This window comes from Furipterus horrens, unplaced genomic scaffold (assembly GCF_987537825.1).
Source record: "Furipterus horrens unplaced genomic scaffold, mFurHor1.1.pri manual_scaffold_7, whole genome shotgun sequence".
Classification (NCBI taxonomy): domain Eukaryota; kingdom Metazoa; phylum Chordata; class Mammalia; order Chiroptera; family Furipteridae; genus Furipterus; species Furipterus horrens.
Genome location: NW_028327177.1, coordinates 24579032 through 24593768, shown reverse-complemented (window position 1 = coordinate 24593768; position 14737 = coordinate 24579032). Strand labels below are relative to the sequence as shown.

Sequence of the window (14737 nt, the reverse complement as noted above, 5' to 3'; positions counted from 1 at the left end):
AAAGTAAAGGAGATTGGAGTGAACAGGAACTGGGTGGGGCAGGCTGGAGTATTACAGAGGATGGATAACCGAGTAAAAATGTGACAAGTGAACCAAGTGAGTATCTTATTGAAGAATGTTCTAGGCGGCGGCAACAGCTAGAGGAAAGCCTAAAAGAAAGTAGATGAGGTCAGAGAGATCATGAGGGACTTGGAGGTCATTTAAGGAGTTTAGCTCTGAGAAAAATGGAGATTTTATTTCAAGGTCAAAAATGCTCCAAAGATTTTTTTAAAAAAGATTTTTTTTATTTATTTATTTTTAGAGAAAAGGGAAAGGAGGGAGAAAGAGAAACATTGATGTGAGAGAGAAACATCAATAGGTGGCTTCTCACACGTGCAACCAGCACGTTCCCATGCTCGTGCCTTTGCCCTGACAGAGGCTCCTCTGAGACCTTTTGGTTTGTTGCATGAGGCCCAACCCACCGATCAGGGCCACCACAGGATTTTGACCAGTGGAGTGACTGACTAATGTTTCCGGAGGCTTGCTCTTTGTTCTGTGTTGGTAAAAAGATTATAGAGCTGCAAGGAGAGAAGCAGAGAGATTTGTTAGGAAAAACTGTAGAAATGCCAACCATCCATGCATATTCGTGTGCAGAACAGCTGTAATGATTCAATGCATTGTGAGGCAGCTGGATATCTAAGCAAGAGTACTGAGTCCTTAGAAAATCCCTCTGATGTGACTATTTTAGTTTAGATATGCTTCCTTTGAAGATTACAAGTAGCCCTTACTCATGTAAAAATGAAAGTCCACAGATTCATAGGCTTCAGAAGCTTGTGTTCCTATAGGAACTGACAAAAGACTTGCATTTTGGACTGTTCCCCATCAACACCTTGAGAATTCAATGAAGATAGCCAGTTACTTTTAAAGTTAAATAAAAATGACACAGTTGTTTAAACTTCAAATGTGTTCATATATTTGAGAGACATGCCCAAGTAAACCAGAACAAACAAAATGTCTCTAAGGTCCACACTGTATTAAGATATTTTGAAGGTATTTTACTTTCTTTAGTTCTGAGCATAGCAATCTTAAATTGAGCCTACAACTTTGAAAAGTAGTCCACTTAAAATTCTATGTAATAGTCTATATATGTAAATTTTTATTTTGAAAAGGTGTATGAAACAGGGTGGAAGGTGATTTTAAGATATTTTCACCATAAGGATTCCCTTTAATAGGAAAGACAAACAGTTATAGTAAAAAAATGTAAAAAGGAAATACAGTAACAGTAAGCTCACTCACTTCTGCTTCAATCCTATAAGTGAGGTGTCCGAGTGATAGCTGCTCCTGCACATCCGGTTTCATATGATTGCACTATCTCCAGGCTGGGGAGAGGCAGTGGGGGCAGGCAGCCAGCTGCAGGCAGCCAGCATTCTATGTGACTGGTAGAAAACAGTGCAGGGCCCAGGATATGACTCTCTACTGTAAAAGGAAGCCAAAATTGCCCAATCTGCACAACCACTTTTAAGTTCACATTTTATGTACTCAAAATAACTATACTATTTTAACCTCAGAGTTTCAGCCTCAGAGTAGTATATGTATTCTGGCTTCTGTCTGCTTGGGTTGATAGTTGGCTGGAGGATGAAATAGTGTTACTTCTTCAAATCCAGCTCATAAATGGTTGAATAAGGTAGACTATTCCACCCATCCCCTTTGATTTTTAGTTCTCATCTCCTCCCTTTTAAAGGAGCTCGTAGCTATTTCAGTGGCAAGAAGGGTTTCCTAAGTGTGTGTACTTACTGGTACTTGTCATTGCATATGAGTAGAAGAGGAAAGTGTGACTATTAGAACACCATCAATGTTTCAATGTTAGGTAAATATAAAAAGTTCAGCCTTCCTGGAAGTGTTCTTTTTGCTTGTTTTCCACTTCCCAATTTCTCCTCCATTATTGATTTTGCAATGCACATAGTATAGTTCTCAACCTTCACTATACATTATTCACTTGGAAAATTTTAAAAATATACCCATGACAAGGGTCCTAACCCCAGAGATTTGATCTAGGGTTGGATCCAGGTGGTCTTTATGAAAAGTGAGCCAGGTAATTTTAATGTGCAGCTCGGGCTGAACACCCCTATAGTTTCAAAATGGAGTAAGCATACCTACGTTCGAGTTGCAGTTGCAGCACTGCCATTTACTAGCTGGCTGATCTCAGCACCCACTTTCCCGTAGATGATGATCTCGGATAGAGATTGAGAAAAATTCTCTAACTCTAAAAACAAAATGAAATATAATGAAATTTGTATGATATCTAGTTTGCTCAGCTCCGAAGAGATGCAAATGGAATTATTTGGGGTATGAGAGAGTTCGGTTTAAATCAGGCGAGTAATAAAAAAATAAAACAAAACACAAACTTTCCTCTCTTCCCTCTTCCCAATTACAAGGCCCGTGAGAAAAGAACTGTTAGTTTAGGAATCCCGAGAGACTTCTAGGGCTGCTTTGTCTGCCCCCTGCTCTCTCAAATTGGGAGCTAGTCAGATGGTCCCAGGGGACAGAGGAAGGGGAGACAGAGCTGACTACACTACAAGAAAGTAAATATAATATAATCCCCAAAGGCCTTGCACTGCTCCTCAGACCACAATCTGGTCTGCTACTCAACAGGCGACTGTGGAAGGCGGGGCAGGGGCGTGTGCCTGTCCCTGCTGCCCCTTCCCCCACCCACTCTGTCGTCCGCTGCAAGGGCTAGGAGCACCCAGAAGAGGAGGCGCACCCTGGAGGCCCACCCCCTGCCCCACCCCCACCCGGAGGGCTACCCGACCTCTTTCACCGAAGCCACCTCCAGAAACTGACTCCGCTCTACCCGATGCCCGGCTTAGGGCTTCCCTAGACGAGGCCAGCCAAAAAAGGCTGAACACGTGCAGGCAGGACCCCGGGCCCCAGCTCATAGTCAGCCTCCGGAGCATCCTCCGTCCCTGTCCCCGGACAGCCTGCCGCCCCCTCCGGGTCGGGTCCGCACACCTCTCCCGGACGAGCCCTAGCTCTCCAATGTCACCTCCCCACTTCCCCACGCTCTCTGACGTCTCCCCGCAGCACTTCACTGGGTGTTTTTTATTTTCTTTTTGCCACGAACCTCTCAGTTTTCCAGAACTTCCTCACCGCAACCCCTCTTGCCGCCCCCGAGCTGGGCCCCAGGTCCTTGACCTCACCTGAGCTTCTCACTCGCTCAAGCCTTCCCTTCCCCTCCACTCAACTGGCCCCTTGTGCCCCCCCAAACCCTGACATCCCAGGGATCTCCTCCAGGCCTACGAGCTCCCTCTTTCCAGGACCCCGCCCAAGACCTCAGGAGCTCCCCATCCGCTCACACCCCTCCCCTACTGTTCCCTCTTCCCAAACCGCGGGCACCCCGGCTCCCTAGTCACACCCCATCTCTGGCCCTGATACTTCCCCCACTCCAGTCCCCATGCTCCCGCCCCTTTATCTCCCGATTCGACCCACGGGGTCCCGCCACCCACCAGGCTCACACCCCTGATTCCTCGGACGCCCCCTCTGGGTTCTCCTTCTCCACACCCCGCCCTTGGCCCCTCTCCTCCCTCCCAGCCTCGCCCTGCCGGGAGGGGTGGCTGCCGCCCGCCCGGCGCCCAAGGTGCCGGGGCCTGGGCTGTCGGGAGGTGACGCGGCCCTCGCGGGAGGAGCCCGGGAAGCGGAGGGGAGGAGGCGCGGGCAACGGCAGTGGCGGCGGCGTAGGGAGGGAGCGGGCCCTCAGCGCTGACTCCACGAAGCTAAGGCAGCTGAGGGACCCCGAGCCAGCGCGTGATGAGAGAGGATAGTCGCCCGACCCCGCGACGTGTCGGAGCTCGCTGGGATCCGGGCGCGGGCAGCCGAGGGGCCTTGGCCCCGGGACTCTCCGCCGCTAGCCCTGGTCATCCCTTCCCCGCTTTCGTTTCTCCACTCTAGCCCGGAGGGTCTCCGGACTCGGGACCATCTCCCCGTCGTTTCTGGAGGGGTCCCTCCTCTGCGGCGCCTGGAGCCCTGTGACGCGTCAGCTGGCGGGACGGCTGAGCTGCTTCCCTGGGAAATTAGCCCCTGCTCCCTCACCACCTTCTCCGCTCCCGCCTCGGCGCCCCTCTTGCTCCCGGGACGCCGCCTCCGGGCGCCCGGAGCGAGTTGCCGGGACTCCCCTGGGGAGCTGGTGCACGGCTACCCTTTTTCCCTCCGAGGTGGCGCGCGTGCCCCTCGCCCCCTCCGCGGCCGGACACACTCGCGCCCTGGCCCTTGCGCCGCCCTCGCGCCCGCTCCCTCAAGTCACCCCACCCTTAGTCGTCCCCGCCACCTTACTCCATCGCCCTCCCCCGCCGCTCAGCGCACACCGCATCCGGGCCCGGCCTCACGCTCCGCTCTCACCCAAACCGCTCACTTGCCAGCCCTTCGCCCCCGGAGGCTGAGGAAACATTTCCCGGAGCGCACTCCTCAGCCCTCCCTCCCCCCACAGCGCTCGCCCTCCCCTCCCCCTGCTCTTTCTTTCTTGGGGGAGGGGGGCTGTCTCCTGGGATTGAAGGCCATTGATTTGTATGTATTTGTCCCGGCGCTGGAGGCTGCCCCAGCCGCCCAAGCGGGTGCTGCCGCTGCCAGTGGAGTTGCCTCCCGACTTCCCTAGGGTGGTTAGGCTCCACCAAACATGTCGGCTCCTGCTGGGCCGCGGGGCCGCCCGGCTCCCACCCCAGCAGCCTCTCAGCCGCCTCTGCAGCCCGAGATGCCTGACCTCAGCCACCTCACGGAGGAGGAGAGGAAAATCATCCTGGCTGTCATGGATCGGCAGAAGAAAGAAGAGGAGAAGGAGCAGTCAGTGCTCAAGTAAGGACCTAGCTCCATCTTCCCGCCTCCCTCCCTGCCCTCCGCCCCCTCGGCGGCTGCCCTGCGCGCCCCGGATCGCCGCCCTCCCTCCCGCCGGCAGCGCTTGGGCCATGAGGGCTGCGGCCGGGCGCCGGCCGCCGGGGCCGCGCTCTGGGTGTCAGAGCACGGGGGTGTGTGTTGGGAGGGAGAGCGTGAGGCCGGCTGAAGAGAGAGTGGCGCGCCATTGGGTGTTGTAATTTTCCCGAGCGTCCTTGGTGATATCCCCGCGGGCAAGATCGGCTGGGTGGGGGGGCCCAGCCGGGTCAGGGGCTGAGCCCCGGGTCCGCGTGTCTTCTTTGCCGCCGCCCCTGCTCGGAGGCAGTGACTGGGGCAATGCATCCAATATGGCCGTGCACAGGTGCTCCCGGTCCGGACCCGGGCGTAGGCGCGCGAGCCGGCGATGCGGGCGCCACCGCTGGCCCCAGGTCCGGCGCTTTCACAGGGAGGCTCTGCCCCTAGCACTGAGGAGTGGAGAGCGGCCCACGGTCACCGCGGGCAGGAGGGCGGCGGTGCGGGTGAGGGGCCTATGCTCTGCTGTGTCTCGGGTGGGTGTGCGACCGCCGCCATCTTCCAGCCCCTCCCCCTGCACTCTGCTGCTCTTCCTGTTTGCAACTAGTAAATCTATTTAATCCTGAGGACACTCCAGTTCCTACCATTACTGCAGTTTGGGATGCTCCCTTACCTTGTGAAGTTCTATTCGTGCTCACAGTCTAGGCTGCCGAGATTTGGCTAAGGGTGGGAGAGGGAAAGCAGTAGCCAGACCTCGGGTGAGCGGCGGTGTAACTTCAGCACTAGGGAACTGTCCAGACAGCTATAGAGTTGAGATGATTTCTTGTTAGTTTCTTGTAAATGTTTCACGGTGATTTGTTTTCTCTGTTAACTGTGTGAAGGAGATTGTGCAGAAGATCTGTAACTTTTTTATGTTTTTCCAACTCAACTTTTTTCTTCTTACTTGATTTATTCAATAAGATTAATTTGTATAGTTTATATGCCAAAGAGGGACAGTTCTTTTGTGTTATTAAATATACTTTCCCATATACTCCACAGAAACACACAGTGGAAAGTGTAGCATTCCTCTATGAAGGAACTAACACACTAACCTTTAATCACGTAAATTTTAAAAACAGGTTGTTGAATTCAGTATTTAACACACTTACAAAGAAACAATTCTGTCTATATGTATATTTCCATACTTTATCAAAAATATTACTTTAAGTAATTAATGATAAAAGTGTCAAATATTTGTACATGTTTGAGAAAAATGCTACTTATCAAAAAATATGGAAGGACTAAAATAAAGAACAATTGCTTCTTCTAAGATAATTTCTGGGCTTAAGCCCTTTTGGGACTGTGATTTATTAGTAGGCTTGGGAATGGAAAAAAGATTAAGAGACTTAAGTAGCCTATTTCAACTAATAGAAGAATAAAGCATGATTTTTAAAAGCTTTTTGAGCATACTCCTAACTTTGCTTTACTATGTATACTGACAATACCAAGCTTTTGATGACTTAGTTTGATATTTAGATATATTAGTCTATATTTTTACTATATTGCCATAAAATTAGTGTTGCCAAAATGATGTTCAAATAAAACAGTTTTATTTCTTTGACTCACATATTTAAATGTAGAATGTGTTTTTTTATTTCTTTATAGTATGCTAAATAACAGTATTTATTGGCAAATTCACTATAGTTTCAAATCTTTTTACTATAATATATAGAAATTGAACTTTTGCATACTGAATTAAGAATTACTCAAAATGAACAATACATTATACTAGAAAAATGTTGTGAAACGGTTGGTTATTCAGGTGGGTACATGTAAATGTATTACACTTCTTTGTAAACCTACATACTATGTAAATACATATAATGTTTGTGTGTTCATATCTTTATAATTTAGGTAGAAACAAACATTCTCTAAAGATATTCATATAGTCTATGAATTTACATTGATGAAAAATTATTCATATTTAAAAATCTATATATATTTGTATTTATTCCTAACTTAGCCTTGGAAAGGGTCTTAGTTCAAAATGACCTACATGGCTTCAAAATTATTGTTGTTTTCATTTTAACAATAACTTATTCGAGGTTAAGACATAATATATTTGAAAATTTAATTGTACATGATCTTTAAAAGTGCTTTTATAATAAAATAATAGTAGGCAAGGAAAATGAGGAATAGACTTTAAATAGAATTGTAATGAGAGATGAAGCATTTTCAGGAGTTTGACAATTTATTAAGTAATATATTATCGATATTGGATATTAAGTTTCACATGCCATATATAAGGAAAAATAATAATAATCTTCAATGGTTATTATTTCCCATTAACTTTTAAGGGACAAATACCTGGTTATGACTATAATATCCTTTGTTTCTCTTTAGTGATATCCATTTAGTTGCATGTTAATATCTATTCTAAAAGGTCATGGACAGAGAGAAATAAATTGAAATTCAAATTCATATCTGCTGTCTTTTAACAACTGTGTTAGAAAGAAGAGTTTGGTGTGTGAAAAATTGAAACTTGAATAAAAATATTTTTGTGTGATCTGTGAGTTTCAATATTCATGTTAAGTATTCATACAAAGTGGGTGTGCATTACAAGATGATATATTGGAGTACAGGAAAATATTAAAATATATATACATTTCTACTCTTATTTGATAAAGTAATTAAGCTTTACTTATATATATAGATTGATAATATTAAGATGCATATAGTTTACAAAGCAAGATTTATGCCTGAGACATTTTTAACAAGAGAGGTGAGCAATTATAAAACAGACTGAAACCACTATAATAATCTCTTGCCTTAGGAGCTGGCATAATTGAAAAACTATATTTAATTGTTAGCAATTTCTTCCAAGCCTAGCTGAACTTATCACCATCAAATACCATTTTACATGTGAGTGAGATACTAGAATTTTGAAAGCATTTTGAATTTTGAAAGCATTTTTATATACCTTATAGATCCCTAAATAGATCAATAATTACTTTTGTTTATCCTTACATGAATTCCATTAAAACTTTCAGTTTGGATAACTCAATCTATCAGTAAATTCTATAATGCCCTTTTACTGATTAATGTTTTTAAGCCTTGTCTTTCAAGACTATAAACTTCTTGAGGGCAAGACTAAAAATGTACCTTTTTTTTGAGTTTGTGTTTTACAGTATCCTTAACACCTGTGCATAATAGGTACCTAATAAATAAATGTTGATTTAACTTGTGGTAATGTTAATAAAGTAGTTTACCAATTTTGTTGGGACGATGGAGAATGATTTTTTTAAAAGAAAAGCATAACTTAAGCATTTTTATTTTCCAGTGAAGCTTTTTTGTTTGTTTTTTTTTTTTGGTGTAGGTACTATGAAAAAATATGAGGAACACAGACCCACTGAAATCAGTAGAGAGGTGTTCATTCAGTAAATATTTATTGAATTTCTACTGTGTGCATACATAGTCTTTCATGTGGGGTGTTTTTTGTCACAGATTAGAAATTATGAGTTTCTTAACGTGTAAATTATCTTTTCAGTCTCAGTTTAGATTTTCTGTTAATGTCAAAGGGATAATTTGCCCCCCAAATAAAGATAATAAAAACAATTTCCTGATAGATCAAAGTAATAGTTTAGCTTATATTTAAAACAGGTGAGTAGTTCTACATATTTTAATAATTCAATTTTAAAAGTACTTTCCAAAGTCTATTTGTAATCTTCTTTATTTAATAGATAATAAATAAATGGTACAAAATTTCTTACTGTTTTATACAAAATTTCTACCATTTTCTCTAGTCAGAGGCAACTACTATTGTATAGTCCACCAGAAAATTCTATGTGTAAGAGTAGATATGTATATATATCAAATATTTTGTGTCTGTATATTAGCGCATATGTGTGCACAAGCATATATGAATGTATGTGTATAAACATAAAAAACACAAATGTATCCTGAAGTTTACTTTTTAGGAGATAATTTCCACACCCATTAATATATAGCCACCCATTCATTTTAAGGACTGCATAATATTCCATTTTATGAATGTTCTGTAATTTCTTTAATAGTACCATATTTTTTGGTAAGTTGATTCTAATTATTTTACTATTAGGAAAAACACTTAAATATCTTTGGACATATACCATTTTCTGACGTATATGACTATATCACTGGGATAAATTTTTAGAAATGGAATTATTTGGTCAAAAGGCCAGTATATTTTATATTTTAATATCACCTAATTTACTTTCATAGAGGAAGTATACATAAGTGACATAAATGAGGGAGACTTTCCCACATCATTGTCAACTCAATGTGTGATAATCTTTGCCAATACTTTGGTGAAAAATATGCCATTGTAGATTTAATTGGTGTTTTCTCAGCAAGGGTAAGAGCCTTTTACATTTGTGTAGAGCCTTTTGTATTTCTTTTTCTGTTGGTCATTTTTAGTGATCTGTAGAAGCTCTTTTTATGTCTTCTGTTTTGTGACTTTTTTGTGTCTTTTTTTATGGGTCAAAATTTTAAAAATGTATTTGAATTTGTTACTTTTTGTTTTATGGGTTGGGGTTGGTGATATACTTAGAATGATCTTACTCATTCTAATATTTAAAAAAATCTACCATACTTTCTTCTTAGAGCTAAATGAAAATTTAAGAACATGGTATGTCAGATGAATGATGCAATTTAATTATGCAGACTTTCAAATAAAAATTATTATACATGTAAATAACTGTAGCCATTACCATTGCCAAAATTGAAAACCTCTATTTTGTAAGGATTCAAAATCCATTCTAAAATTTTAATTGGCATTTTTATAAGGAAGTACATAATAAATTCTTTATATATATTCTGTATTTTAAAGTAACTAGGACAATTAAAGAATGCTTTCTTGTTGACAATACATATTGATAAAGAACTGTGTGATGAAAAGGGAAGTAGTGGAGGCAAGGGTGATGGACCAGATGGACTTTGACCTGAAACTTTACTTCACTAATCATTAATAACTGTAAGGTCTGGCTTACGTTATTAAACTCTCTGGGCCTGTTTCCTCATCTGTATTATCTGAGTAATATTAAAACTCTCAAGTCTACATCCCCCTCAAACTTTATCTTTCATTTGTAAAAGAGAGTCAGTGCATGGTCTGGAGCATGATATTTAAATGGAGGCAAGTTAGTAGGAGAGACTGGAGAGATGGCAAGGGTCATAGCTTAAAAGACTTTTCCTGCTTTTTATTGAATTTATTGAGGTGACACTGGTTAACAAAATTATACAGGTTTCAGGTGCACAATTTTACAACATACCATCTGTACACTGTATTGTGTGCTCACCACCCCAAGGCAAGTTTCCTTCCAGCACCAATTATCTCCCCATATCCTCCTCCATCTCCCCCCTCCACACCCATCCTCACAGTCACCACACTGTTGGCCCTGTCCATGAGTTTTCTCTCTTTTCTTTCTTGCTCAAGCTCTCTACCCAGCCCGTCTCCCCCTAGATGTTAGCCTGCTCTCTATCTGTGAGTCTGTCTCAGAGCTTAAAAGAATTTATCTGCTGTTCTTTTAATTTGGATTTAATTCTGTGTTCCCAGTGGGTGGTCCATTGTAAGTGGATATAAGTGTTTTTGAATGAATGATTAAATCTGGCATTGTCTAGCAGTGAAAAGCTGCTAATACCTCAAGAAATGATTATCTTTGGGATTTAGTGGCCACGGTTGTAAGTTTCATTGTTTACTTCTGTTGGACATGAGAGCTATTGGTTATGGTGTATGGTATGCATTAAACTAATCAAGCAGTGGACAACAAATATGAAATCAGTGAGAACAAAATATATTTAATAAATATTTTTTCCACTTAAAAAACTTTTCATTTAATAAATGAGATGAGAGTTTAAGCCACCTTTCCTGGGGATAGGCACCTGTTTTTGCTATGGTGTGGTGTATTTTTCTATTTGAAATAGTAGTTGTTAACATTTTAGAAAACCACCAAAAGAAAATTCCTTGGGCAATCATGATGGTGGTATTGCAGAGGTAGGAAGCCAAGTGGATCTTCAGAGAGAATATGTGGAATTGGATCATCTTGTAGGTATGCTTACAAAAAAACAAAACAAACAAACAAACAAAAAAAAAAACCCCAGAATTTTAAAATCAAGGGAACTTCAGCACAGACATTTAAATGGTCAGCTAGTGCAGAGGGTATGTATGCACTTTTCAGGACAAAGCATCTTTCACCAGGTTTAATGTTGATATCTAGCTAATAAAGGATATAAAGAATATTCACATAAAGAATATTTACATAATGGGCAGTGCCACTCTTCTAGTATGCTAACAAGAACAAGGTAACATGATAATGAAGTTGAGCCAAAGAAATGAACCAGGACCTGATTCATTCAGTTGGTTAGAGCATTGTCCTAATAAGCCAAGGTTGCGGGTTCCATTCCCAGTGTGGACACTTACAAGAATCAGCCACTGATGCATAAATCAATGGAACAACAAACTGATGTTTCTCTCTTTCTCTTTCTCTCAAATCAATAAATTAAAAAAATTAAAAGAAAAAAAGAAGAGATTAACCAGAAGGTAGGTGTAATCAACTGTTTCTTTTGAGGAAATCAATGGCTAAGATTACTTTAAATCAAAGAGCCTTTGCTCTACCTCTATCTCATGTTTAATTTCTTAAAATATTTCCCTTTACTTTCTAGTAATATTCTTACAGTAAACTCCAGTCTATTTTTGTTGATGTAATAATGAGAGCTTATGGTACCCCTAGAGACAATATTGTTGTAGTACCATAGGTCGTCTTAGCTGAGATCTGAGAAGGAATATATGGAGTTGGAAGAAAGAAGTGGAAATTCAGGAAATTCAGGAGTATGAGACTAGTATTCAGTTTTTATCTTAAGATGGTTCCTGTCCACATAGGCTTATTTATTTATTTTTTTAAGCCTTTCAGTGCCAACATCACTGTGAGTGATGCTGACACATTTTCCCAAAAGTGCGAGCGTCGCTCCCAGCGACTCTTTTTCAATGGCTATAAATGTAAATAACAATGGAATAATTCATATTTTATGTTTTATTCTCTTTTTTTGTACCTCATGTTATATATTGATATAATTTTTTTTCATGTTGATCAAAATTTTGAATTACACATGGCACTCAAAGGATTAAATTTGAATATATGTCTGGACTTGTAGCAGGAATTGAAGGAAGCAATTAATATTCAGTGTCTATTACAGGCTAAGATCCAGGTCACAAAGCTTACAAACACCAGTATACAGATCTGTACCGGGATCATTCTAACACTAAAACCCATTTTCTATTCATCATATTGCTGTTCAGTCTTCTGGAAAACAGTTAAGAGCCTAGTGCATATGTGTCGGAACTCAGACAAGCTTGGGTTTGAGTCCCAGCTCTGTTACTTGATAGCTGTGTACCTCAGTGTGTAAAATGGGAATAACAACACCTATTTGAGAAGCTGTTATGAGGATTAATTGAGTTTGCATTTGTAAAGCCCTTATAATTCTTAGCACATAATAAATACCATATAAGTGTTTATTATATAAATAAATTAGCTAGAACGGGAAAGTATTGATAGCTATAGAGAATATCAATCTCGTTTATCATCAATAAATAGTTTTATGAACCCCCAATTTCTAAATGCCTGTTGAAAGGACATTGTTACTTTCTTTAATAAAGACCCAGATCTTCCACGGTTATAAATAGTATTTTTTGTGTTAGTTTTCTACTACTAACAAACTTAGTGGCTTAAAACAACACAAATTTATTATCTGACAGCCCTCTCGGTCAGAGTTCTGACATGGGTCTCATTGGACTAAAATCAAAGGAATTGGCTGCATTTCTTTCTGAAAGCTAAAGGGGGAGGATATTTCCTTGATCATTTAGGTTGAAAGAATTCAGTTCCTTGAGCTTATATGATTGAGATTCCCATTTCCTTGTTGGCTCTTGTTGAATGCCGTTCTGACCTCCTAGAGGTTTTGCTCTCTCTCTCTCTCTCTCTCTCTCTCTCTCTCTCTCCCCGCCCCCGCCATCCCCCCCTTGCAAGTAGCCTCCTAAATCAATGGGCTGCCATCTCTCTGACACTACTTGTGCGGGTATCTCTCCGCTCAGAAATTTTTGAGCTGGGAAAGATTTTTCTCTTTTAAGGATTTATATGGTAGATTGGGCCCACTAAATATTTCAAACAACCTTTCTTCTTAAATCACATCTGAAATCCTTTTTGCCATGTAAGAATATATATTTACACGTTCTTGGAATTAGAATGTGAACATCTTTTGGGGTAGGGGGGCGGTTGCATTATTCTCTTTATATTTCTCTATTGAGTGCTGCTAGGTATAAGACTGCTTGTCTGTTTTTTATAAAATAGACATTGTGTTCTTATTTTAAAAGATGTATTTTGTATTCAGAGATGCAAATTCCAGAGTGATATCTTTGAGATAATATTTTACAATGCACTTTTCCATAGGTACATAATACTTTATTGCCCTGAAATTACTGCCAATCTGATCCTCACTTTTTTATTTAACAGTTTACTCCTGAATTAAAATGTTAGTCTAACTGGGGGTAGGATTGGGAGTCTGGGGAACAACAGTATTAATTGTTCTTGGCTCTGCACATAAGCGCTCTTCCTAACTAGTCATTTTAGTTAATAATTGTGTTTAGTTTTTATAGGAAAGAAAAAATAATATTGCCATATGACTAACATAATGAAGTTATTGAAATCTTTCCAAATGCAGTATTTTCATTATCATTTAAAAAGACTCATCATAAACTTTATATTGCAGTATGACTAAATAAAGATTTGGACTTAATCTTTTGGCAAGAATATGATTTCTCTTGGAATGTTTGCTTGAAGAACCATTTCTTATTCTACAATAAGTGTGCCATATTTTTTCTTATGGTTATTAGCCTAGATGTTTGACTTAATAAAAAGATGTAGTATGTATTATGACTTAAACTTTATCAGTATTTAAAATATAATAAATTGTTTTAACATAGTATATAAAACATTAAAAGTAGTTGTGAAACAAAGTAGAGAAAGAAAGTAATCCAAGGTTGTCTTTCAAAACTACTACTAATAATTTATGCTGCAATATATAGATTTATGTGATAGGAAACACTAGATATCAGAGTTCAGTCAGGTGACAAACTAAAAAAGTAATTTGAACAGGAAAATTTTAATATAAAGGGTTATTAACCTTTGGCAGAGCTATAGGCCTTTTAGGACTGAGTCCCAGTACCCAAGCAAGAAAAAACTTGGAAGAGGCCCCTGCTCTTCATGACTGAAGCTGAGATTCAGCCCTTGTAGGAGGGTGTGGCTATGGCTCTTTGTTGTTGCAGTCTGGGGTAAACAAGCAGGACATCACCTGTGGGGTTATCAGTGGGACTCATAGAGAAGCTGGCTAGAGTGATCACGGAACTCACTGGGAAGCCACCTAGTGGGGTTTCAGCGAGACTTGCGGGGATACTGCCTGCTGGAGTGCTGCTGAAACTGTTGGAAAGATGCCCCATGGAGAAACCCCACTAGGAAGGTGAGTGCCCTTGGTGTCCTCTAAGCTCCTGGCAGCCACGTATCTCAGGAAAACAACAAAGCACCCAGACCTAGAAAGAGTAGCCCCTTCCTTTAATGTCCCTCTAGCTCCCTCTACCGACAAAGCCTAACATGTGCCATCTGGTAAAGGGGAAATGGTTGGAGTCCAGATCCTGTATCAGGAAGCAGGACAAAGAAGGGTGGATTTGGAGCTAGAAGGCAATAAGTTTATAAATTTACAGTAGGCTGTGTTATCCCAAAATGTCAATAGCATAAAACAACGAAGGTTTATTTTTCTTCATGCTATATGTTTTCTCTGGGTCACTTGGGATCTCTATTCCATGTCATCC

At 41.0% G+C, this 14737-nt stretch overlaps 1 protein-coding gene and 1 long non-coding RNA gene across 9 annotated transcripts in view; one reads left to right on the top strand and one right to left on the bottom strand.

Annotated features, from left to right (window-relative positions):
* Positions 1 to 287: 287 nt before the first annotated feature.
* On the bottom strand, positions 288 to 4894 carry LOC150004122 (uncharacterized). Of its 4 annotated transcripts, none has more exons than XR_016512363.1 (3): positions 4730 to 4894; positions 2133 to 2242; positions 288 to 557 (listed from the first exon to the last, which is right to left on the bottom strand). It is a non-coding gene; the product is annotated as an uncharacterized LOC150004122 (long non-coding RNA). The 4 variants fall into 4 exon arrangements; XR_016512362.1 differs by lacking the exon at positions 4730 to 4894 and adding an exon at positions 4301 to 4448; XR_016512360.1 differs by lacking the exon at positions 4730 to 4894 and adding an exon at positions 4306 to 4448.
* Positions 4313 to 14737, top strand: part of RIMS2 (regulating synaptic membrane exocytosis 2) — a 426764-nt gene continuing 416339 nt past the window's right edge. For all 5 annotated transcript variants that reach the window (XM_090283463.1, XM_090283465.1, XM_090283467.1 and 2 more), the window contains exon 1: positions 4313 to 4821. In XM_090283463.1, coding sequence (XP_090139589.1) covers positions 4646 to 4821 — 176 coding nt within the window. In that variant the 5' untranslated portion in view covers positions 4313 to 4645. The remainder of the gene's footprint in view (positions 4822 to 14737) is intronic.